This window comes from Amphiura filiformis, chromosome 12, assembly GCF_039555335.1.
Source record: "Amphiura filiformis chromosome 12, Afil_fr2py, whole genome shotgun sequence".
Taxonomy (NCBI): Eukaryota; Metazoa; Echinodermata; class Ophiuroidea; order Amphilepidida; family Amphiuridae; genus Amphiura; species Amphiura filiformis.
The window spans coordinates 28,727,336-28,753,673 of NC_092639.1; the positions used below are offsets into that span (position 1 = coordinate 28,727,336).

At 38.8% G+C, this 26,338-nt stretch overlaps 2 protein-coding genes across 2 annotated transcripts; both read left to right on the forward strand.

The window, feature by feature from the left end:
- The first annotated feature begins 17,668 nt into the window (after window positions 1–17,668).
- Window positions 17,669–18,040, forward strand: LOC140166745 (toll-like receptor 2 type-2). The gene has a single exon (XM_072190240.1). The coding sequence runs from the start codon at window positions 17,669–17,671 to the stop codon at window positions 18,038–18,040; it is 372 nt and encodes a 123-aa protein (XP_072046341.1).
- Window positions 18,041–20,552: 2,512 nt separating this feature from the next.
- Window positions 20,553–24,564, forward strand: LOC140166746 (uncharacterized). The gene has a single exon (XM_072190241.1). It carries the CDS (start codon window positions 20,726–20,728, stop codon window positions 23,705–23,707), a length of 2,982 nt encoding a protein of 993 aa, XP_072046342.1. The 5' UTR covers window positions 20,553–20,725; the 3' UTR covers window positions 23,708–24,564.
- The last annotated feature ends 1,774 nt before the right edge of the window (window positions 24,565–26,338 follow it).

Here is a 26,338-nt window from a genome sequence, read left to right on the forward strand (position 1 = left end):
GCATTGCTTACATCTACCGTAGATCTGTGTATTGATGAAGTAGTACATTGATCACATCTACCGTAGATCTGTGTATTGATGAACTAGTACATTGCTTACATCTACCGTAGATCTGTGTATTGATGAAGTAGAGCATTGATTACATCTACCGTAGATCTGTGTATTGATGAAGTAGTACATTGCTTACATCTACCGTAGATCTGTATATTGATGAAGTAGTGCATTGCTTACATCTACCGTAGATCTGTGTATTGATGAAGTAGTGCATTGCTTACATCTACCGTAGATCTGTGTATTGATGAAGTAGTGCATTGATTACGTCTACCGTAGATCTGTGTATTGATGAAGTAGTGCATTGCTTACATCTACAGTAGATCTGTGTATTGATGAAGTAGTGCATTGATCACATCTACCGTAGATCTATATATTGCTGAAGTAGTGCATTGCTTACATCTACCGTAGATCTGTGTATTGATAAAGTAGTACATTGCTTACATCTACCGTAGATCTGTATATTGATGAAGTAGTGCATTGATCACATCTACCGTAGATATGTGTATTGATGAAGTAGTACATTGCTTACATCTACCGTATATCTGTGTATTGATGAAGTAGTCCATTGATTACATCTACCGTAGATCTGTGTATTGATGAAGTAGTACATTGCTTACATCTACCGTAGATCTGTGTATTGATGAAGTAATGCATTGCTTACATCTACCGTAGATCTGCGTATTGATGAAGTAGTGCATTGATTACGTCTACCGTAGATGTGTGTATTGATGAAGTAGTGCATTGCTTACATCTACCGTAGATCTGTGTATTGATGAAGTAGTACATTGCTTACATCTACCGTAGATCTGTGTATTGATGAAGTAGTCCATTGATTACATCTACCGTAGATCTGTATATTGATGAAGTAGTGCATTGCTTACATCTACCGTAGATCTGTGTATTGATGAAGTAGTGCATTGATTACCTCTACCGTAGATCTGTGTATTGATGAAGTAGTGCATTGCTTACATCTACAGTAGATATGTGTATTGATGAAGTAGTACATTGCTTACATCTACCGTAGATCTGTATATTGATGAAGTAGTGCATTGATTACGTCTACCGTAGATCTGTGTATTGATGAAGTAGTGCATCTATTACATCTACCGTAGATCTGTGTATTGATGACGTAGTACATTGCTTACATCTACCGTAGATCTGTGTATTGATGAAGTAGTGCATTGCTTACATCTACCGTAGATCTGCGTATTGATGAAGTAGTGCATTGATTACGTCTACCGTAGATGTGTGTATTGATGAAGTAGTGCATTGCTTACATCTACCGTAGATCTGTGTATTGATGAAGTAGTACATTGCTTACATCTACCGTAGATCTGTGTATTGATGAAGTAGTCCATTGATTACATCTACCGTAGATCTGTGTATTGATGAAGTAGTGCATTGCTTACATCTACCGTAGATCTGTGTATTGATGAAGTAGTGCATTGATTACCTCTACCGTAGATATGTGTATTGATGAAGAAGTGCATTGCTTACATCTACTGTAGATCTGTATATTTCTGAAGCCATGTATTGCTTACATCTACCGTAGATCTGTGTATTGATGAAGTAGTACATTGCTTACACCTACCGTAGATCTGTGTATTGATGAAGTAGTGCATTGATTACCTCTACCGTAGATCTGTGTATTGATGAAGTAGTGCATTGCTTACATCTACAGTAGATCTGTGTATTGATGAAGTAGTACATTGCTTACATCTACCGTAGATCTGTATATTGATGAAGTAGTGCATTGATTACGTCTACCGTAGATCTGTGTATTGATGAAGTAGTGCATCGATTACATCTACCGTAGATCTGTGTATTGATCAAGTAGTACATTGCTTACATCTACCGTAGATCTGTGTATTGATGAAGTAGTGCATTGCTTACATCTACCGTAGATCTGCGTATTGATGAAGTAGTGCATTGATTACGTCTACCGTAGATGTGTGTATTGATGAAGTAGTGCATTGCTTACATCTACCGTAGATCTGTGTATTGATGAAGTAGTACATTGCTTACATCTACCGTAGATCTGTGTATTGATGAAGTAGTCCATTGATTACATCTACCGTAGATATGTGTATTGATGAAGTAGTGCATTGCTTACATCTACCGTAGATCTGTGTATTGATGAAGTAGTGCATTGATTACCTCTACCGTAGATCTGTGTATTGATGAAGTAGTGCATTGCTTACATCTACTGTAGATCTGTATATTTCTGAAGCCGTGCATTGCTTACATCTACCGTAGATCTGTGTATTGATGAAGTAGTACATTGCTTACATCTACCGTAGATCTGTATATTGATGAAGTAGTGCATTGCTTACATCTACCGTAGATCTGTGTATTGATGAAGTAGTACAATGATCACATCTACCGTAGATCTGTGTATTGATGAACTAGTACATTGCTTACATCTACCGTAGATCTGTGTATTGATGAAGTAGAGCATTGATTACATCTACCGTAGATATGTGTATTGATGAAGTAGTACATTGCTTACATCTACCGTAGATCTGTGTATTGATGAAGTAGTCCATTGATTACATCTACCGTAGATATGTGTATTGATGAAGTAGTGCATTGCTTACATCTACCGTAGATCTGTGTATTGATGAAGTAGTGCATTGATTACCTCTACCGTAGATCTGTGTATTGATGAAGTAGTGCATTGCTTACATCTACTGTAGATCTGTATATTTCTGAAGCCGTGCATTGCTTACATCTACCGTAGATCTGTGTATTGATGAAGTAGTACATTGCTTACATCTACCGTAGATCTGTATATTGATGAAGTAGTGCATTGCTTACATCTACCGTAGATCTGTGTATTGATGAAGTAGTACATTGATCACATCTACCGTAGATCTGTGTATTGATGAACTAGTACATTGCTTACATCTACCGTAGATCTGTGTATTGATGAAGTAGAGCATTGATTACATCTACCGTAGATCTGTGTATTGATGAAGTAGTACATTGCTTACATCTACCGTAGATCTGTATATTGATGAAGTAGTGCATTGCTTACATCTACCGTAGATCTGTGTATTGATGAAGTAGTGCATTGATCACATCTACCGTAGATCTATATATTGCTGAAGTAGTGCATTGCTTACATCTACCGTAGATCTGTGTATTGATAAAGTAGTACATTGCTTACATCTACCGTTGATCTGTATATTGATGAAGTAGTGCATTGATCACATCTACCGTAGATCTGTGTATTGATGAAGTAGTACATTGCTTACATCTACCGTAGATCTGTGTATTGATGAAGTAGTCCATTGATTACATCTACCGTAGATCTGTGTATTGATGAAGTAGTACATTGCTTACATCTACCGTAGATCTGTGTATTGATGAAGTAGTGCATTGCTTACATCTACCGTAGATCTGCGTATTGATGAAGTAGTGCATTGATTACGTCTACCGTAGATCTGTGTATTGATCAAGTAGTACATTGCTTACATCTACCTGAGATAAGTGTAATGAAGAATTAGTACATTGCTTACATCTACCGTAGATCTGTGTATTGATGAAGTAGTACATTGCTTACATCTACCTGAGATAAGTGTATTGAAGAATTAGTGCATTGCTTACGTTTACCGTAGATCTGTGTACTGATGAAGTAGTGCATTGCTTACCTCTACCATATTATATGTGTATTGATGAAATAGTGCATTGCTTAAGCAATACATCTAAGCAATTTGTAACAAAGGTTACAAACAGACTTATAAATCGTGCCAAAGAAGATTATTATAAAGAAAAACTTGATGGTTCAAATAATAAGAATATGTATCAAACTTTGAACAAGTTGCTGAACAACAGTGATAAACAATACCCTGATTGTAGTTCTGTTACAGAGATGTGCTGCTCTTTTGCAACGTTCTTCAATGACAAGGATCTTAAGATTCGTCAGAACCTTGATGAAATAGCTGTTTCTGGTCAAAACTACCATGGCATTGAACGTTGTCCATCGCGTAGTGCCTTTCTCTCTCTCTCTCTCTGTTTTTCACTGTGTTACAACAGAAGATGTGTCTACAATTATTATATCAATTGCAAACAAATCTTGTATTCTGGATACCATGCCTATATTGTTGTTTAAGGAAACAGTTGATGTGCTTGCTAAACCACTGACTGACATTATCAACAAGTCTTTCAGCAGTGGCGTTTTCCCAACAAAACTACGCGAGGCGTTAGTAAACCTGGTTTTTCGAATTTGATTGTCATACTTTTTGATAAACCAAGTTTATCGACCGAGAAACCTGGTTTTCGCCGATAAACTTGGTTTTTCAATTCAATTGTCATAGTGGATTTTTTTTTTGAAAAACATGGTTTTCAATCGAAAACCAGGTTTTTCGAATTTGATTGTCATACTTGATTTGATTGTCATACTTGATACTTGATAAACCAAGTTTACTACTTACTGCTTACTGCTCCCTTAACCGGCTTGGTCGTCGGGGCACCACTGATGACATCTTAACAATCTCTCTCCATCTGTTCCTGTCTTCCACTGCCCTCTGTGAGGTGGTAAAGTTCAGGCCAGTCCATTCTCTTATGTTGTCTTCCCATCTCTTTTTCTGCCTTCCTAGATCCTCTTCTTCTTGAACCGTTCACTGTACCCTGTAGGACTTTGCTAACCCAGAGATGTGGCCGTACCAACGTAGTTTACGTTACCGGACTGTTGTTAGTAGGTCATCATAGGGACCAATAGCTTGCTTCACTCTGGTCCGCACCTCCTCGTTGGTCACATGGTCTTTATATGAGATGTTACGGATACATCTCAACTCCAGTGCTTGTATTCTCCTTTCCAAGGCAGCTGTCAGTGTCCACGTTTCACAGGCATACAGGAAGATGGATATGGCGAGGGTGCGCATTAGCTTGATTTTGGATCCCAGTGAGATATTCTTGTCATTCCATAATGGCTTTAATTTTGCCATGGCACTGGTTGTTTGTGCAATCCTGGAAAGCACTTCAGGTTTTGACCCTTCATCTGATATAATCGCACCAAGATATTTGAAGCTGGTTACTGTGCCTAACCTTTGATCACTTATTTCCACTGTTTCACTGATTCCTGTTGGGTTGTTTGTCATCAGCTTGGTCTTTTCTGCACTTATTTCCATTCCATACCTCTGTGATGTTTGATGGAGTTTGTTGTTCAGGGATTTGAGTTCTTTCTCACTGCCAGCTAAGCCATCTATATCATCAGCGAAGCGAAGATTAGATACTGCTCTGCCTCTGCTAACAGTTCCATCATGGTTCTCTAGTGCATCAGCCATAATTCTTTCCAGAAATATGTTGAAAAGTGTTGGTGATAGCAGGCAACCTTGTCTCACACCGACTGATGTTTGAAACCAATCGCCTATGTTTCCATTTGCCAGCACAGCACTCATGGCATTACTGTACAGCTGTTCGATAGTACGCACTAGTGTTGGGTTGATGTTAAACGTTCTCATGGTGGCCCAAAGTGCAGCATGCCACACCCTGTCGAATGCCTTCTTAAAGTCGATGAAGACATGGTATAGGTCCTGCTGATGTTGGAGATGATTTTCACACAGTATTCTAAGGTTAAATATCTGTTCTGTGGTACTCCTTCCTGCTCTGAAGCCCGCCTGCTCTTCAGCAATGATGTTCTCCGCCACAGAGGTTTCAATCTGTTCAAGATGAGTCTGAGCATTATTTTGCTCGGGTGGCTGATGAGGCTGATTGTGCGGTAGTTCTGACAAAGCTGGAGATTTCCTTTCTTGGGGAGTGTAATCACAAGTGACTGTGTCCAAGGTGTAGGCCATTTACCTGTCTTCCAAATGTTGTTACATATCTTTGTAAGCACATCAATAGCTGCATCACCTGCTGCTTGAACAAGCTCACCTGGAATGTTATCTATGCCTGGCGACTTGCCCTTTTTCAATGCTTTCACAGCGGCTTCTACTTCATCTCGCAGGATAGGCTGACTTTCCTCATTATCTGGGTAGGACTGTGGGCAGTCTAGGATTGATGGATCACCTTGCAGTTCGTAGTTGTACAAGTCAGAGCAGTACTCCGTCCACCTACTAAGAATCTCTTTTTCTTCAACTAAACACTTCCCATTCTTGTCCTGTATAGTTGCAGATCTGCTGTTCTTTACAGTGGTTAAATTCTTTACCAGTTGGTATGCCGTTCTACTATTGCTCTTGTTCAGGCTTGACTCCACCTCGTCACATTGTTGTCCAATCCAGTTTTCCTTCGATTCCTTTAATGCCGTTCTTAACCAACTTGTTGGACTCTCTATATTCTCTTGCTCCATCTGGATTGTTCCGTTTACCTTTCAACTCTCTTCTCCTATTGCAGAGCTCAAGCACTTCCTTTGTGATCCATGGCTTCTTCACATGGCGGTGTTTGCCTAAAAGCTCAGAGGCAGTCTCAGTGAGAGCTGCATTAAAGGTGTCAGTGAGGGAGTCCAAATCCAGGTCTGTATCATTCATGCAGATCAGTGGAGCAAATTTTCCTCCGATGTTGGCTGCAAATTCTCTTGCCACATCTGGGTCCCTCAGTTTCTCGAGGTCAAACTTTACTCTCAGTTGTTTGGGTTTCTTGATTACTTTCAATCTCACTCTGAAGCTCATCATCACAAGATCATGGCCGCTTCCTACGTCAGCACCTGGAAAGCTGCGGGTTCTTGCAACATTAGCACCAGAGCGAAAGCGATTTTTGATCAAGATGTAATCAATCTGGTTATGATGTTTTCCATCAGAGCTGTGCCATGTCCATCTTCTAGAAGCCTTATGTTTCCCAAGGGTGTTGGCTAGCACATGGTTGTTGTATGTAGCAAAAATCCAACAATCTGAGGCCTCTGTCATTTGTTTCCGGGTTACAGTAAGGGCCACACACTTCCTTCCAGTCTGGCTGGGCATCCTCTCCTACTTTGGGGTTCCAGTCTCCCAATACCACTAGGATGTCCTTCTTTGGTGTTTCATCCACGAGTGTCTGAACTTGGCTGTAGAATAATTCCATTTCATCATCTCCATGACTTGTAGTCGGAGCATACACCTGAATGATGGTGATATTAAAGGGGGAAGCTCTCATACGAAGAGTGATGAGCCTTTCTGAAACTGGTTTGCAGCCCATGACGGCATTTACAGTATCTTTGTGGATGATAAACCCCACTCCATACTCATCTTCGTTTCACTTCCACTGTAGTAGAGCTTGTGACCTTCATCTGTGCACATCTCGCCATGGAATTTCCAGCGAGCTTCACTGAGCCCGATGATGTTCCAGTGATACCTATCAGGCTCATAGGATAATTCCTCTAATTTTCCGTTAGGTCTCAGAGTTCTAACATTCCTTGTTCCAATGGTGATGTTGTCTCTACCTCGGATCTTTGTCGCACCAGTAGCATACTTATCACCTCTGCCCTGGCTACGCCCAACAGAAGGCGCGGTCATTGGTCCGGGCTGCGACCGATCCGGTATGTTCAATTTACTTATTGTCATACTGTCATCAATTGGTGAATCTTAGGCCAATTACAGCTTGGCGGAGCCTATCCCTCTCCAAACCGTCGTCCTGGTCTGTCCGCCACCTGCTGAACAAGTCAGCAGGCTCACAACCCCCACCAGTCTTGAAGGTAGACCAGGGCGTCTTACCCGTTATCTCACAAGTCGGTCGTCCCCTCACACTACATGCTACACTAGTATCTACACTACATGCTACATGCAAGATGCTACCAGGGACGGTATCCTCCTTGTATGGTCCATCATAACAAGTACGATAAGAGACTACAGGTCATTAGCTACAGTGTTTGAAACACTGTAGCAATTAGGGGGGGGTCATTAAACCAAGTTTATCGACCGCGAAACCTGACTTTTCAAAAAACTATGACAAAATATTTCGAAAAACCTAGTTTTCGATTGAAAAACCAGCTAGGTTTATCAGTGAAAAACCACGTTAATTGGCGAAAGACCGGGTTTCTCGGCCGATAAACCTGGTTTTTCGCCGAAAATCCTGGTTTTTCGATCGAAAAACCAGGTTCTTCTGTTCAATTGTGCAATATACTTGCCATAGTATGACGTCAGTCTGTGATCACCGACCTCAGTGAACGGCTCTTTTCAGAGCCAACGGTAGGCAAGGGGCGGCCTACATGTCTCATTCCTAGGTACTTTGACATGAAGAAGTCAGAGCTACTCCTGACGAAAGCTTGACAGTTCTAAACTTGTCCGACAGCGAACCTGCTAAAAAAACCACTAATTATTAATGAAGTAGTACATTGCTTAATACAACTACCTGAGATCTGTGTATTGATAAATTAGCCCATTTCCATTTTGAAATTCCCATTTTACATAATCAACATTTTCTCTAATGTGTTAGCTAGGCGTATCCAAAATGTTAACGAAATCCGTTGGTAGTAAGAATACCCTTCGACATTAAAGTTTTTACATCTTAAAAGATGCACTGTGAATTTTCTTCCTACGAGCTACCTGCATCAAATTTGAAAACAGATTTTATCAAAACATGCATGTGTAACCTTAATACCAGTTAGAGCAAGCTATGATCAAGTGATTTCTATGGTTTCATGCAGTGATGTACCATTATAATAGACATTGGAAGGTTGATTAGAAATAGGCATATAGAGTATGGTTTCTGATGTATTGGGTAAAAGTTATAAATCTAAATAAACTCAACCCAGAAAGTATCGATACGATTATAGATGGTCAGATACATCAGGAACTGAAATATAAAGCAAAAACCTATTTAATGTATAGGCCTATAAAGCGCAGCTTTCTCCTGCGCATTTTGATACCTCTTTTTGATACCTCTTGTTGCTCTACGATATCATTTGGTCGAGTTATTAGTCTGGTGCCGAAACCCCAAATATCGTCTTAACCCAAAAGTAGCGTCCGCACAATGTTTTTTTGTTGTTTCTATATCCTTAAGACCTACTGATTCAGAAACTGACTGATGCCACCTCAGCACCCTTGGGCATTTCGAGATATCCAAGATGGCCGCCAATATGGCTATCATCACATATAAATAGCCATATATCAGCTATATAAGCAGGTATGGGGATGATTTTGGCGTCTTTGAATAGGTTTTAGGGGTCAACGAATTCATATCTGTCCTTATATTAACCACTGAAATCTTCTTCCACATTGAAATCCAATATGGCCGCCAAAATGGCTGCCACCACATAATAAATAGTTACGTATCAGCTATCTGAACAGGTATAGAAACGATGTTAGTGTCTTTAAATAGGTTTTAGGGATCAATGAATTCATATGTGTCCTTATATAAACCACTGAATTCTTAATTCACATTGAAATCCAATATGGCCGCCAAAATGGCCGTCACCACTACATACAAATAGCTATAATAAGCTATCTATGCAGGTATGGTGCTGATGTTAATGCCTTAAATAGGTCATAGGGGTCAATGAGTTCATATTTGGCACATTTTGTCCTTATTTAAAACAGTGAAGTCTTTATTCACATTGGAATCCAAGGAGGCCGCCATCTTACATGAATGGCTACACCTGGGTGTGCTTAAGAGGTATAACAATGATATAATCAGCTTTGATTATGTTTAATGGGAAGATGTGGTCACTTATTCGTCATCATAATCCTCATGATCACTTTGCTCATGAAAGTGCTAGTTGCACAATATCGGGTAATGTCACTTGTTTGGTCCATCTTTCAACCGACCCAACTGACATGGATCAAGTGGATCCTGGTTTAACACTGGCTCCAGATGCTAATTTAATACGCTCGTTTTAATTTTCAGCAAATGCCCCGGTTGTTGGTGGCAAGGTTTCAACTTTCCGTGCTGGAGTACCAAATCGCTCACATTGTCCCAGTTGACTGGTTGCATCGCATGCTACATCAAAGGTGGTAGCCTTTGCAATTATGTCATCCACGGCTTGCTCCATATCACCCAACTTCTAACTTATGGCCCTTAGAAGTACTTTGATAGCAGTTGACTTTTCAATTTCACAACGATATGCCACAATGTCACAGCCAGGGAGGATATGAGCAACCAGAAGTTGTGGTACAATATCTACATGCTTCTTTGCGGTCGATGATGTTTGCACGCTTTGAACTAGTATCTTCCATAGAAAGGTTACAGGTAGTAATATGCCTTCCATAGAAAGGTTATAGGCAGTAGTATGTTTGCAACATGTGTCATCACACGTGACTTTGATATTCTCAATCCCTTGGTTGGCAATAAAGACAACCTGCTGGGTCATAGTAACATCAGCTTCGCATGGTTCGTGTTCATATAATCAGTCCGCTGGATCACAATACCCAAATTGACTTCTTGTGGAACAGTCACAGCACATCGATGAGCTACAGTGTTTGTTTGCTGAAGATCTTTCACACGATCCCAGAGCTGTTAACAAATGATGTCGATGATCTGAACATTGTTCTTAATGCCAATAAGTGTGATTTGCTTCTGTAGACCAAGCTGATGTTGAATACTAGCTTCTTTTCCAGCACTTTTGCTGAATGCTCACAAAATGCTTTGCAATGCGGTATTGTATGCATCTCAGCTTGTGTACACTGATTTGTCCAAATTCTTTCTCGTAAATAGTGCCGAAACACAAACTATCGTCTTAATCCACACAATGTTTTGTTGTACAGTGTGAAAAAACAAACACTATAACACATCAACTTTTTGTGCAAGATCTTATTCTGTCCCACAAGAAGTCAATTGAGGTATTGTGATCCAGCGGACTGATATGAAAATAAACCATGCAAAGCTGATGCTATTATGTCCCAGCAAGTTGTCTTCATTGCCAACCAAGGGATTAAGAAGGCCAAATTCATATGTGATGACACGAATGCGTTCCCGTTGCGCAAATATAGCTACATCATTGCAATATTACCTGTAACCTTTCAATGGATGGGAAGGTATTTCCAAGCATCATACAATAATAAATATATCAGCAACCGCAAAGAAGCATGTATATATTGTACCACAACTTCTGGGTGCTCATGCCCTCTCTGGTTGTGACACTATGGCATATCTTTGAAGAATTGGTAAGGCAATTGTTATCAAAGTGCTTCTAAAGGACCACAAGCTAGACAATTGGGTGATATAGAGCAAGCAGTGGATGACACCATTGCAGAGGCTACCACATTTGTTGTAGCCGAATGGGACAATGTCAGAGGTTCGGTATAGCACTTGATTGTCACAAGTTGCAAACGGAAAGTGACTGACAACCACACCAAAGTTGAATAACTTGCCACCAACAACTATTTGCTGAAAATGTAAAACGAGCTCATTTGCAAGTTATCACATGGAAGCGAGCATTTTCTTTCAACACCGATCATCCACCTGATCTGGATCCATGTCAGTTGGGGTGGCTGAAAGATGAAAACAAGCCTCTGATACCTGTGACATTACCAGATAATGTAGTTGTACCTGATGAATAAGTGACCACATAAGCCCCTTCAATATAATCAAAGCTGTTTATATCACTGTTATAGCTCTTAAGCACACTCAGCACTCAGATGTATCAATTCAAATATGAAATTCGTTGACTCTAAAGCCTATTTAAAGGCACTAACATCATCCCCAGAGCTGTTTATATAAGCCATTTTATATGTGATGGTGGCCATTTTGGCGGCCATATTTGATTTCAATGTGAACGAAGACTTCAGTGGTTTTGATAAGGCCAAATATGAATTGGTTGACCCCTAAAACCCATTTCAAGACACTAACATCATCACCATACCTGTTTATATAGCTGATATATGGCTATTTATATGTGGCGGCGGTCATTTTGGCGGCCATATTGGATTTCAGCGTGAATAAAGACTTCTGTGGTTTAGATACGGACTAATATGAAGTCGTTGACCTCTCAAACCCATTCAAAGACACTAAAATCATCACCATACCTGTTTATATAGCTGATATATGGCTATTTATATGTGATGGTAGCCAATTTGGCGGCCATCTTGGATATCTCGAAATGCCCAAGGGTGCTGAGGTGGCATCAGTCAGTTTCTGAATCAGTAGGTCTTGGTGATATAGAAACAAGAAAAAAACATTGTGCGGACGCTACTTTTGGGTTTTTGGCTTGGGCACAATAAGTTTTTGCTATATATTTCAGTTCCCGATATATCTGACCATCTATAATCGTTTTGATACTTTCTGGGTTGAGTTTAGTAAGATTCTTTATTTTTTCTAAAGATTAAAGGACATGCATGAGGGCTTGTAGTAAATCTAGTCAGGAAACTGTACTTCACTGGTCTAGTTAGGATCACATAGCCTACTGTAACAGGATACTTGACAGACAGTTAACTGTAGTACAGAGAATGAATTTCTTGCGAAATTCACCACCGTTCCTACCTCTTATAGTATCTAGTCAGGGACCTTTTACTTACCTAGTCTAGTTAAGATCACATAGGCCCACTGTAAGAGAATACTTGACTGACAGTTACCTGTAGTACAGAGATACTTGACAAACAGTTAACTGTAGTACAGAAAATTAATTTATTGCGAAACAATGTCACCACGCATCATACTACTTAAAAATCACAATGAGCTTTTCCAGTTAAAATCCATACACTTCTTTTGGAGGACATGACCTTAATCCACACAGTGAGTGTGAATTTCAAATTAAGGTCATGTCTTCCATAGGGGGTGTATCGAGTTCAACTGGAATAGCTTAATTTGTTATTAGGCAGCTTTTATACCGACCTAACAAAACAGACACAGAAACCGACACAATGTAAATGCATTACAAGGTGATAACATTGAATTTCTAGTGCTTCCTTTTGTTTGTTGGGTAAGCCTCCGTCGGCTATCTATAAAACTGGTCGATTTCACTTTCTTTTTGCTGTACATTTACTAATTTCTTAGTAAGTCTCCAACAGCATATATCTCATTCTGCTGGTCGTTTCATTTGAAAGAAGCTATGTAGAGAGACTTATGCTACAGCAGCCAGCGAAACAGGGAAGAAAGTTACATGACATTTTCACCTACTAGTACCGTTTTTGCTTGGCTTTGTACGTTTTTTTTTCTGACAGTAAACGATTTCATAATGAAGTCTTCTCTAATCTGGATGCTTGTGGTTCTTGCTTTCACAGGCCCCATGACACAAGGGAAAAAGCGGTAAAACGAGCAAAATCGCTCAAAAACGCTAAGTTCGCCAAAATTTCCCACAATTTCTGTTAAGTAAGCTTATAATCTGAAAAAAGAGGGGAGATTCTGCAAATAATGTGCAAATAATGTGAAATAATGTGCGATTTACCGCTTTTTCCCTTGTGACATGGGGGCTTCTTACTTGCAGATGATTTTACATGCAGAACTCAAACAGGTGATTAAACCATTGGGCTATTCCAGTTAAAATCCATACACCCCTATGGAAGACATGCCCTTAATCTTCCACACAGGGAGTGTGAATTTCAAATGAAGTTACCTGAATAGGCGATTCCATTTGAGATCTACACCCCTGTGTGCGCGATTGAGGTCATGACCTCCATCTAGGGGGTGTATGCATGTCAAATGGAATAGCCCATTGGCTGCAAGAGTGTGGCAGTCAAATTTCACTGTATCAGCTACACATTGAGTATGTACAGTACACACATAGCCTGTGGAGCAAAATATCGATTTCAATTTTTTGCGGCTTTTTTTTTTTTTTTTTTTTTTTTTTATCTCGAAAGCCCTAAGTAATATGCGCGTTCTCGTTGCGAAACTTTGATCCGGAACCAATTCTAATTTTTTGACGCCAGAGGAAAAAAGCACTTGGAATTCCATAAAAATGCATTTGAAGTTTTAATTTTCCATGGAACCCTATGCAAAATATACAAGTTGGAGTCCAAATTGAGCTATATGCTACACATTGGCTGCCTTGAGATTCCAGTGGTTAAAAATATGAGTGATTTTGAACGTTTCAAATTTTCAGCCCCCCCACCTACCCCCCTGCAGATTTTTTTTTTTTAAGGCGAGTGATTTCAAATGTAAAATCATGATCTGGAACATATAAATATTTAACCACTTAAACACTTAAATATTGAAATCCTTCAAATCCTACAAAAGAAGAAATGTTGGGCTATTCCATTTGAATTCCATACTCCCCACCCGGCAAGACATCTTCCACACAGGGAGTGTGAATATCAAATGGAGTTGCCTGAATGGGTGACCATATTTGATATCTACACTCCTGTGTGCAAGATTGACGTCATGACCTCCATCTAGAGGGTGTAACGATTTTAACTGCAACAGCCCATTGGCTGCATTTAACACATAGGACATACAAGGTATGCTGGTAAATCACAGTGTCAGCACATTGTGTACTTTGGAGCTGTGGAGCAAATTTGATTTAAATTTCCCGCTTTTTTTACGCTCCTCTGTGCAAGATTGACGTCATGACCTCCATCTAGAGGGTGTAAGGATTTTAACTGGAACAGCCCATTGGCTGCATTTAACACATAGGACATACAAGGTAGGCTGGTAAATCACTGAGTGTAAGCACATTGTGTACTTTGGAACCTGTGGAGCAAATTTGATTTAAATTTCCCGCTTCTTTCGAAAGCCCTAAGTAATATGCGCGTTCTCGTTGCGAAACTTTGATCCGGAATCAATTCTAATTTTTTGACGCCAGAGGAAAAAAGCACTTGAAAAAAAAAAAAAAGCCATTTAAAGTTTGAATTCTCCCATTGAACCCTGTGGTAAAGCCACATTTTGGAATTCAAATTGGGCAATATCCTATATATTGACTGCCTTAAAATTGCAGGGGTTGAAAGTATGGGCAATTTCAAACATTTTTTTTGACCCCCCAAACACCCCCCAATGCATTTTTTCCCCTTCAAAAAATTTGGTGTATGGCGGGGGATACAGGCCCCATGACACAAGGGAAAAAGCGGTAAAACGAGCAAAATCGCTCAAAAACGCTAAGTTCGCCAAAATTTCCCACAATTTCTGTTAAGTAAGCTTATAATGTGCAAATAATGTGCAAATAATGTGAAATAATGTGCGATTTACCGCTTTTTCCCTTGTGACATGGGGGCTCTTTCACAGTCGCATCATCCATTAACTTCATCTACCCAAAGGGCTTACCATGTAAGGTGCACAACAACACTGAATTAGACTGTAGCAACAGGCATCTATCAAATATTCCACTACTAGAAGATCACAACAATGTTGAGAGTTTAGACTTGAGTTATAATCAGCTTCAAGCTGTCAATGAGGACAGTTTCATCCGCCTCACCTCACTTCTGAGTTTGGATTTGAGTAATAATCAACTTGGAATTGTCAATGAGAAGAGTTTCATCCATCTCACTTCACTTCAGACTTTAGACTTGAGCCACAACAATATATCCAATATCAGCAATGATACATTTACTGGATTGGATAAACTGGAAACTCTAGATTTAAGCCATCAAATCCATCTTCAATTGCATGGAAGTCCATTTCACTCAACCGCATCATTGAAGAAGTTAGATATTACTCACAGTGGTTTGACCAGTCTACCATCATCTGCATTCAGTGGATTACATGAGTTGCAAGAACTTACCATATCTTACAATAAGATTTCGTCCTTGCCTGGTTCTATTTCCCATGGTTTGACTAATCTGACTTTCTTAGATGTAAGTAATAATGGGTGGATCAGACCACTACCTGCAACTTTGTTTAAAGACCTTTTCAGTCTGGAATATTTGGGTCTATCCGTGAACCAATTAAGAATACCAGAGACATTGTTTGTAGAACTTAGCAGTCTGGAGTATTTAGATCTATCCTTTTATAACATATCAAGTGTACCAGAGACGTTGTTTGTGAATTTAATTCACCTGAAAATCTTAGATTTGTCTTTTAACCATTTAACCGTTACACCATGTAAAGCAATAGAAGGTCTCCAAATGTTATCATATCTAATTATGGATTTCAATGACATTAACTATTTAACTTGTTCTATTCGGAATGTGACTAGTCTCAAAGCGTATAGTGCATCATTTGACTATACTCCAGATCATCACACTGAATATTGGAATGAAACCAAATGGTCAGGACTAATCACAAAGTTACCGGCTTCACTGAATCTTCTGCAGCTATTTGTAGCAGGTGATGCTGAGTTTCAAGCAGTGATGGCCGAGTCATTGAAATCATCTTTGTCGGATTTAAGAATAAGAAGTACTAGTATTCCAATACCAGGTTATTATCACATGATAATTAATCATGATGCATTTCAAATGTTTCCATACCTACAACATTTGCATATAATGATGGACTCTAATTCTAATCCTATTATACTATTCAAATATTCCTTCCGAGGTTTATCACATCTCAAGTCATTGGACCTTAGTTATGTCGGTCTCACTGAATTTCCTTATGAAGCCCTGGTAGTGCTTGCAGACTCCCTAGAACACTTGGATTTCAGCTACAATAACATACCGAATATTGGCTTTGATGATAGGTACCATGCAGGTTTCAGATTGAAATCCCTGGATATCTCAGGTAATCCCATTTATGATATAAACCTTGGATCATTTGGGAATCTGACTCATGTATATTTGAATGATTTAAAATCAACCTTTCTTTGGCTTTCGTTGAACATTATTACCACCATTGTTCCCTTCAAGTCCATCAGCGTTTCAGCAGCTGATACAATCACTGAAATAGGGATAGAGGACCGTATTTCATTGTGTAGTTCATATCCTGCACTTGAGAAAATTACCTTCAGTAAACTTCGATTCAATGTTGATTATTCATTTGTATGGGGTAACTGCTCATATCTCAAGTCACTTGTCCTATCTGACTCAGACGGAATGATATTTGATTTTGAAGGAGCAATTGTGAACTTTCCTCACCTAGAAAACCTGACATTAACAAACTGCTTGTTCTCATTAATTGGTCAATTTCTTCACGAGATTCGTAATCTACAAAATTTAAATATGAGTAGCAATAATATTGGTGATATTAATGGAAATAACTTTTCGTCACTGGTAAACCTCAAATCCTTGGATCTCAGTCATAATGCAATAGAAAGCTTGCCAGAGAATCAATTTGATCATATGATAAATATCATCTACCTTAATTTGGCTGGAAACAAACTTGCCAATTTGAATTCTTTGAAAGGGGTCTACAGTCTACAAACACTCATTGTATCTGGCAATGCAATAACTACACTACCTGCTTTTCTGATGAAAACCCCATACAACTTGCTGTACGTTGAATTTGGAGACAACTCGTTTTCTTGCAACTGTGATATACAACCCCTGCAACATTGGATAATGCACGATACAAGAACTTATATTGATCCACAGCCTACATACATGTGTAAGTATCCTGCAATCAGAGAGAATCGTGGTATTACCAAATTTAGACTGCAGTCTGCATCTTGAACAATGCATTGCCCCAAGTGTATCAGGTTTACTTGTTATCGGTGTAATAGTTTTCGTTATTTACAAATATCGTTGGCGCCTACATTACAAATGCTGGACTTTGTGTTATCGGAGAAGATATCAGCGATATATAGATAATGATGATGATGCTGATATCAATAGCGATGATGATGAGGATGTTGATGCTCCATATGAAGCACCAATCATGCGACGTCGATATCATGCTTACGTTGTCTACCACAAAGATAATGAAGCATGGATAAATGATCAATTCATTGCAAACATTGAAGATGGACCAGAACGGTTTCGGCTTTGTCTTAAAGAAAGAGGTGACATTCCAGCAGGGCATTATATTCTCAATGCCATTATGTCATGGCATTCAGCAAAGTCGCAAAACTATCGCCGTTTTATCAGCGAATTTCATGGATGGCGGATGGTGTCATTATCAGCTACATTTTGCACGAATGCGAATAGTAACTGACAATGCTGATGTACTCATTCTTGTACAGATTGGGGAAATTCCTGATCGTAAAAAGACATTGTGGCTCCGTCAGTTATTATGTTACAAGGAAGTGTTGAAGTGGCCTGAAGATCTGGTTGGACAAGAGTTGTTCTGGAATCAGTTGAAGATGAAACTACGTTACTGTACGAGTCGATCGTAGATTTGACGAAGATCAATAAGGCAAAAACAAAAAACAAAACAAATACAAACAAATAAAACCAGAAGAAATTTGTCTCTGGTCACACGGGAGGTCGGAAATGCAATGCGGTATTCGTTTTTCTGTCCTGAATGATTGTTCAATTATTTTTGGACTTTTGGATGATTTTGCTGGATAATTTCTTTTAAAGGGGAGGGAGAGAGAGGGAGAGAAGCATATCCGCGTGTATTTTACGCGCGGATGACCAGAGACGTATTTGAGTTCTTTCACCTTAAAGAACAACCTGAAGTTCATCAAACATATCAGCATAGATGTTCTATTTGATGAAGCTGAAAAATGGCAAACGTGATAGCAATTTGATAAAGACAAAATCGGAAAATGCGACATGGTACGCCGCAAACACAGAGGATAACTATTTTCACTTTTAGATGTTATTTACATGTTTAGCTATAGACATGAATATTATATTGTAATCAAATTGGCCTATATAATAATGTTAGTTATTGTTGATCATTGGTGGTGCAGTTGTACAAATATTTTGTTCAGAAAATTGCTGAAGGTGGCTTTAATATCTTATTGCTATTATGAAAATTAATTATTTGTAAATATAATGATGTAATGTAAATGCAAAATATGTATTTTCAATAATTATTGAGAATGGACTATAGTAAGTTTTTGCACAAGCATGCCTACGCGAACATCTTGAATTTCTTTTTTCTCTTAGCCATTTACGAATGTATTTTTGTGGTCATAAGGATTCAGAAAATGTTTAGTTTGACATATCTATGATGAACCGTTTATGAGTTATTTCTAAAAGGTCAAAGGTCATTTGGCTTGACAGGGGTCAAAATATAAAAATGCTCAAATTTGACAATACAAAATGATGTGTCAAAATGTTCGTTTTGATATAAAATTCAAATAAAGATAGGATTGCAGAGTCTAGGATGTTTTGTTACCTACGTAATGAATCAAAATAGGTCATAGGTCAATAGGTCTCAATGGTACTTAACCTAATTTGCGAGTTTTAACCTTTCTTTCTTTCGTTTGTTCTTTCTTCTTTTAAGAAGACATGTTACTTTTTTATTTTTGTTTCGTTCCTTTTTTCTTATTGCTTATGTGTATGACGTTTATATTTTTATGATGATTGGATCAGATAAAACTGAACTGAACTCAACTGACGTACATAGGCCTCTACTGATGAAGTAGTGTGTTGTGTAGATCTACCGTAGACCTGTGTATTGATGAAGTAGTACATTGCTCTCATCTACCGTAGAAATGTATATTGATGAAGTTGTGCATTGCCAACATCTACTACATCTACTATAGATCTGTGTATTGATGTAATGAATTGCTGACATATATCGTAGACCTGTGCATTGATGAAGTGGTGCATTACTTACATCTACCGTAGATCTGTGTTTTGATGAAGTAGTGCATTTGCTTACATCTGTCGATCTGTGTATTGATGAAGTAGTGAATTGCTTCCATCTACCGTAGATCTGTGTATTGCTGCTTAATCATGTTATTGGGAAGAAATAATGGACATGTTGTTCATGACTGGTGAGATGTTATTCATGATATTTGGTTTGGAGGTTTCGACACTTCGGGTCTCAACCACAAAGCAAATCTCAGCAGTCCTGAACAACACGCCCATTATTTCTGGTAATTATCTGTTTCTCACCCTATATCTAATACATATTGTGACAAGGTAGTATGGTTTAAACGAAACAGATATTTTTTTTATTACACCGTTATGTTAGTTTCATTATAATTTGCATCAATTGTAGTAAATTAATCAAGGAACATCACTACTCTGGTTTCCTTAAGCTCATGAGTTTGCATACAAGTCACATTGGTGCCAGTGAATATAAATTATAAAATCAGTTTATTATAATTAAATCATATGCATGTAAATACTGCACTTTCAAGTAAAGATAATAGCGAATGATAAATGCACGAAATTTTATCTATTAAGTCAACTTTCACTAAATAATCAAAATTCTGCTTGAAGAAAAATTAGTTAAAGATTATAGAGAGTGAAGTGATTTAAAATTAAAATTTGACCGAAATCATACACGATGGCTTTAAGATCACATAGGTCCTCAGTAATAGGATACTTGACCGACAGTTACCTGTAGTACAGAGACTGAATTTCTTGCGAAATTCTCCACGCATCGAACTACTTAGTATCTGGTCAGGGAATCTCACTTCCCTAGTCTAGTTATGATCAATTAGGCTCACTGTAACAGTATACTTGACAGACAGTTTACTGTAGTACAGAGAAATGAATTTCTTGCTCAACAATATCTCAGTTTTTTACCGATCTATTTTTAAGTTACGAAACAGAAACACAAAGCGACACAATGATTGTCAAGGTAATAACCTATATTCATTACTTTGAAGTTCTGGTGCTTCCATTTGTTTGTTAGGTACGCCTCCATCGGGTAGCTATAAAACTGGTCGCTTTCACTTTCTTTTTGCCATGCATTTACTAATTTCTTGGTGAGGTCTCCAACATCACATATCTACTGGTCGTTTCATTTGAAAGAAGCTATGTAGAGAGATTAGTTATGACTTGCTACAGCAACCCCAGCAGCAGCCAGCCAAATAGGGAAGAAAGTTACATAAAATTTTATCCTACTAGTACTGTTTGACTTTGTATATATACTGACAGTAAACGATTTCATCATGAGGTCCCATCTGATCTGGATGCTTGTGGTTCTCGCTTTCACTGTGACATCATCCAGTAACTTCATCTACCCAAAGGGCTTGCCATGTAAGGTATACAACAACACTGAGTTAGACTGTAGCTATAGGCAACTAACAAATATTCCACTACTAGAAGATCGCAATGTTGAGAGTTTAAACTTGAGTTATAATCAACTTCAAACTGTCAATGGGGACAGTTTCATCCTTCTCACCTCACTTCAGAGTTTGGATTTGAGTCATAATCAACTTCGAATTGTCAATGGGAAGAACTTCATCCATCTCGCTTCACTTCAGAGTTTAGATTTGAGCCACAACAATATATCCAACATCAGCAATGATACATTTACTGGATTGGATAAACTGGAAACTCTAGATCTAAGCCATCAAATCCATCTTAAATTGCATGGAAGTCCATTTCACTCAACTACATCATTGAAGAAGTTAGATATTAACCACAGCGGTTTGAACAGTCTACCATCATCAGCATTCAGTGGATTGTATGAATTGCAAGAACTAGGTGTAAACCATAATGGGTGGATCAGACCACTACCTGCAACTTTGTTTAAAGACCTCATCAGTCTGGAATATTTGGATCTATCCGTGAATCAATTAAGAATACCAGACACATTGTTTGTAGAACTTATCAGTCTAGAGTATTTAGATCTATCCATTAATAACATATCAAGTGTGCCAAAGAGATTGTTTGTGAATTTAATACACCTGAAACACTTAGATTTGTCTTTCAACCATTTAACCTCTACACCATGTAAGGCAATAGAAGGTCTCCAAATGTTATCATCACTAATTATGCTTCTCAATTACTGTAGCTATTTAACTTGTTCTATTCGGAATGTGACTAGTCTCAGAGTGTATAGTGCATCATTTGATTATTATAATACTCCATACCATTATACTGAATACTGGAATGAAACCAAATGGTCAGAACTAATCACGAAGTTACCAGCTTCACTTTCTACTCTGCAGCTATTTGTAGCTGCTGATGCTGAGTTTCAAGCAGTGATGGCTGAGTCATTAAAATCTTCTGTGTCAGATTTGAGAATAATAAGTACTCGTATTCCTTATGGTTATTATCAAATGATAATTAATCATGATGCATTTCAAATGTTTCCATACCTACAACATTTGCAGATATTTATGGACTCTCATTCTAATCCTATTATACTATTCAAATATTCCTTCCGAGGCTTATCACATCTGAAGTCATTGGACCTTAGTTATGTCGGTCTCACTAAATTTCCTTATGAAGCACTGGTAGTGCTTGTAGACTCCCTAGAATACTTGGATCTGAGCTATAATAACATACCGAGGATTGGCTTTGATATGCACCATGCAGGTTTCAAATTGAAATCCCTAGATATCTCAGGTAATCCCATTTATAGTATAGACCTTGGATCATTTGGCAATCTGACTCATGTGTATTTGAATGATTTAAAATCAATCTTTTTTTGGATTACGTTGAACATTATTACCACCATTGTTCCCTTCAAGTCCATCAGCGTTTCAGCAGCTGATACAATCACTGAAATAGGGATAGAGGACCGTATTTCATTGTGTAGTTCATATCCTGCACTTGAGAAAATTACCTTTAGTAAACTTCGATTCAATGTTGATTATTCTTTTGTATGGGGTAACTGCTCACATCTTAAGTCACTTCTCCTAAGTGACTCAGATGGAGTGATATTTGATTTTGAAGGAGAAATTGTGAACTTTCCTCTCCTAGAAAACCTGACATTAACAAACTGCTTGTTCTCATTAATTGGTCAATTTCTTCTCGAGATTCGTAATCTACAAAATTTAAATATGAGTAGCAATAATATTGGTGATATTAATGGAAATAACTTTTCGTCACTAGTAAACCTCAAATCCTTGGATCTCAGTCATAATGCAATAGAAAGCTTGCCAGAGAATCAATTTGATCATATGATAAATATCATCTACCTTAATTTGGCTGGAAACAAACTTGCCAATTTGAATTCTTTGAAAGGGGTCTACAGTCTACAAACACTCATTGTATCTGGCAATGCAATAACTACACTACCTGCTTTTCTGATGAAAACCCCATACAACTTGCTGTACGTTGAATTTGGAGACAACTCGTTTTCTTGCAACTGTGATATACAACCCCTGCAACATTGGATAATGCACGATACAAGAACTTATATTGATCCACAGCCTACATACATGTGTAAGTATCCTGCAATCAGAGAGAATCGTGGTATTACCGAATTTAGCTTAGACTGCAGTCTGCATCTTGAACAATACATTGCCCCAAGTGTATCAGGTTTACTTGTTATCGGTGTAATAGTTTTCGTTATTTACAAATATCGTTGGCGCCTACATTACAAATGCTGGACTTTGTGTTATCGGAGAAGATATCAGCGATATATTGATAACGATGACGATGCTGATATCAATAGCGATGATGAGGAGGATGTTGATGCTCCATATGAAGCACCAATCATGCGACGTCGATATCATGCTTATGTTGTCTACCACAAAGATAATGAAGCATGGATAAATGATCAACTCATTGCAAACATTGAAGATGGACCAGAACGGTTTCGGCTTTGTCTTAAAGAAAGAGGTGACATTCCAGCAGGGCATTATATTCTCAATGCCATATGTCATGGCATTCAGCAAAGTCGCAAAACTATCGCAGTTTTATCCGAGAATTTCATGGATGACGGATGGTGTCATTATCAGCTACATTTTGCACGAATGCGAATGGTAACTGACAATGCTGATGTACTCATTCTTGTGCAGATTGGGGAAATTCCTGATCGTAAAAAGACATTGTTGCTTCGTCAGTTATTATGTTACAAGGAAGTGTTGAAGTGGCCTGCGGATCTGATTGGACAGGAGTTGTTCTGGAATCAGTTGAAGATGAAACTACGTAAACCTGTACGAGTCGATCGTAGATTTGACGACGAAGATAAATAAGGCAAAAAACAAAAACAACAACAACAACAACAACAACAAAACCCCGGAAGGTTTGTCTCTTGTCTTACGGAAAGTTGGAGATGCAATGCAGAATACGTTTTTTGTCCTGTACATGGCGCTATGGGTTTGGGATTTTATTTTCCTAGTGGGACCAATGTTTTCATGGTTCCATTTTTTCTATGCCCCCTTGGTTCACACGAGGAATCAAAGGTCACAGTGTGGCCAACACTCTAAAAAAGACCCATCATGTTGTAATGTATCCCAAATTGTTCCTATAGATGTTTTTAGAACCGGCAATACTGGTTCAGATGACATCACCAAATTTTCTTGTTGCCGGGTATTTATGACCTGGTCGTAAGTTTAGTGACGTCATCTAAACCAAACAAGAGTGTTGCGTGTTCTAAAAACATCTAGAAACGCCAGTACTAGAATGAACAAGATTCCTGTTAGGAATTGCAATATTTCTGCGTGAGTATCATTTTATTTTGGATCTGAAAAAGAACCTTTATCAATCAAATGAACTATGAACGATCCTGATGAATCTGTTTCAAAAGGTTACGTAGGCCTACATGTTTTATGCAAGAGACGTAATTATAATGTACCGTTCTTGAGTTATTTCTAAAAAGGTCAAAGTCAAATCTGGACTCTATAGGGGACATTGCTTACATCAACCGTAGATCTGTGTATTGATGAAGTAGTACATTGCTTACATCTACCCGAGATTTAAGAACACACCACACTGGACATTGCATGGCTGCTCCTATGGAATAGTACATTTGTGTTGACTGTTGACTATATCGAGCGACCAGATGCAAATATTAAAAATATATTATCATGTGGGCCCAATCATACTGGCTAAAACGCACGTCGTCCCGTTGATATCTTCCGAAATGCGAGATGGAATTACTTGCTTGTCAGTTGTTTGATTTTGCAAAAGATAATATTGAAAAAGCTGGACCAGTAAATTTATTACTGGGCAAGTAGCTTTACAATCTCACTGGCCCAGAGGGCCAGTAGCAAACTAGCCTTGTTAGGCCTTTTGGGCTCGCCAAGTCCATGATATGAGGGCCACAGACTGCGGCTGCTTATAATCATGCGTAAGTCGAACGATCGAACTCGGATTGAACCTGAGTCTGCGAGCCGGTTCGTAAAGCTTGATTTTTCAACGTACGCACGGTCATTAGTAGCCGTAATCTGTGGCCCTCACTGACTTGGCGAGCCCGAAAATGGTCATGAGGGATGGGAGGAAATCTTAGAAGGCCTTGAACAAGGCTAGTAGCAAACAGAAACGTGAGTCAGACCCTTCCATAGATCTGCGTATTGATGAAGTATTTCATTCATTCATCTACCGTAGATCTGTGTATTGATGAAGTGGTGCATTGCTTACATCTACTGTAGATCTGTGTATTGATGAAGTAGTACATTCCTTACATCTACCGTAGATAGGTGTATTGATGAAGTAGTGCATTAATTATGTCTACCGTAGATTTGTGTATTGATGAAGTAGTACATTGCGTACATCAACTGTAGATCTGTGTATTGATCACGCTGTGTTACTTGCCAGATTACAACATCATCTTGGAATAAAGGCTACCATCTTGGACTGGTTTTCATCATATCTTTCGGATCGGAATCAATGTGTGCATATAAACGGGAAGTTCTCTGATCCATAACATATGCAGTATGGAGTGCCACAGGGGTCTGTGCTTGGGCCCTTGTTGTTTTCGATTTACATCCTTCCTCTTGGTGACATTATTCGTAGACACGGGATGAAGCTTCACATCTACGCTGATGACACCCAATTTTATGTGTCTGTTTGCCCCACATCTTCAAGTGGTGTGAATCTTGCTGTGTCCAAACTTGAGCAGTGTGTGAATGACATAAATATACGGATGTCTGAGAATTATCTCAAGTTGAACGCTGATAAAACCGAGGTCATTATGCTTGGTTACAGATCCCAACTGGCCACGGTCCATCTTCCGAATGTTAACATCGCTGGTCTTGATATAGCTGTCAAATCTGACCCAGTGAAGAACCTTGGAGTTATGTTTGACCCGGGTTTGACAATGGCTGCTCAAGTTTCAAGTATTACTAAGTCCGCCAATTTCCAACTTGTCAATATTGGTAGGGCGAGGAAAATGTTAACCACGGACTCCGCCAAATTAGCTGTTCACACCTTAGTCACATCTAGACTCGATTACTGCAACAGTTTGTTAGCAGGTATCTGCTCAAAAGACTCCAGAACATTCAACGCACTGCAGCTAGGTTGATCACCAGAAAGCGAAAATACGACCCCATCTCTGACGATCTCATCAACTTGCATTGGTTGCCTGTTAAGCAAAGAATTGACTTTAAGATCATGGTTCTAACATACAAATCTCTCCACCAACAGGCTCCTGAATATCTTTCAAGCATGCTCCAGATACAGACTGACCGCAGGCCGTTACGTTCCTCCTCTGCACCACTATTATTCGAATCCAGAACTCACCACCGAACATTTGCAGACCGTGCTTTTACATGCTACGCACCTCGTCATAGGAACCGGCTACCGAAACATATCAGAAATGCGAACTCTCTTCTCATTTTCAAAAGACTCTTGAAATGCCATTTGTTTAATGTTGCCTATGGACT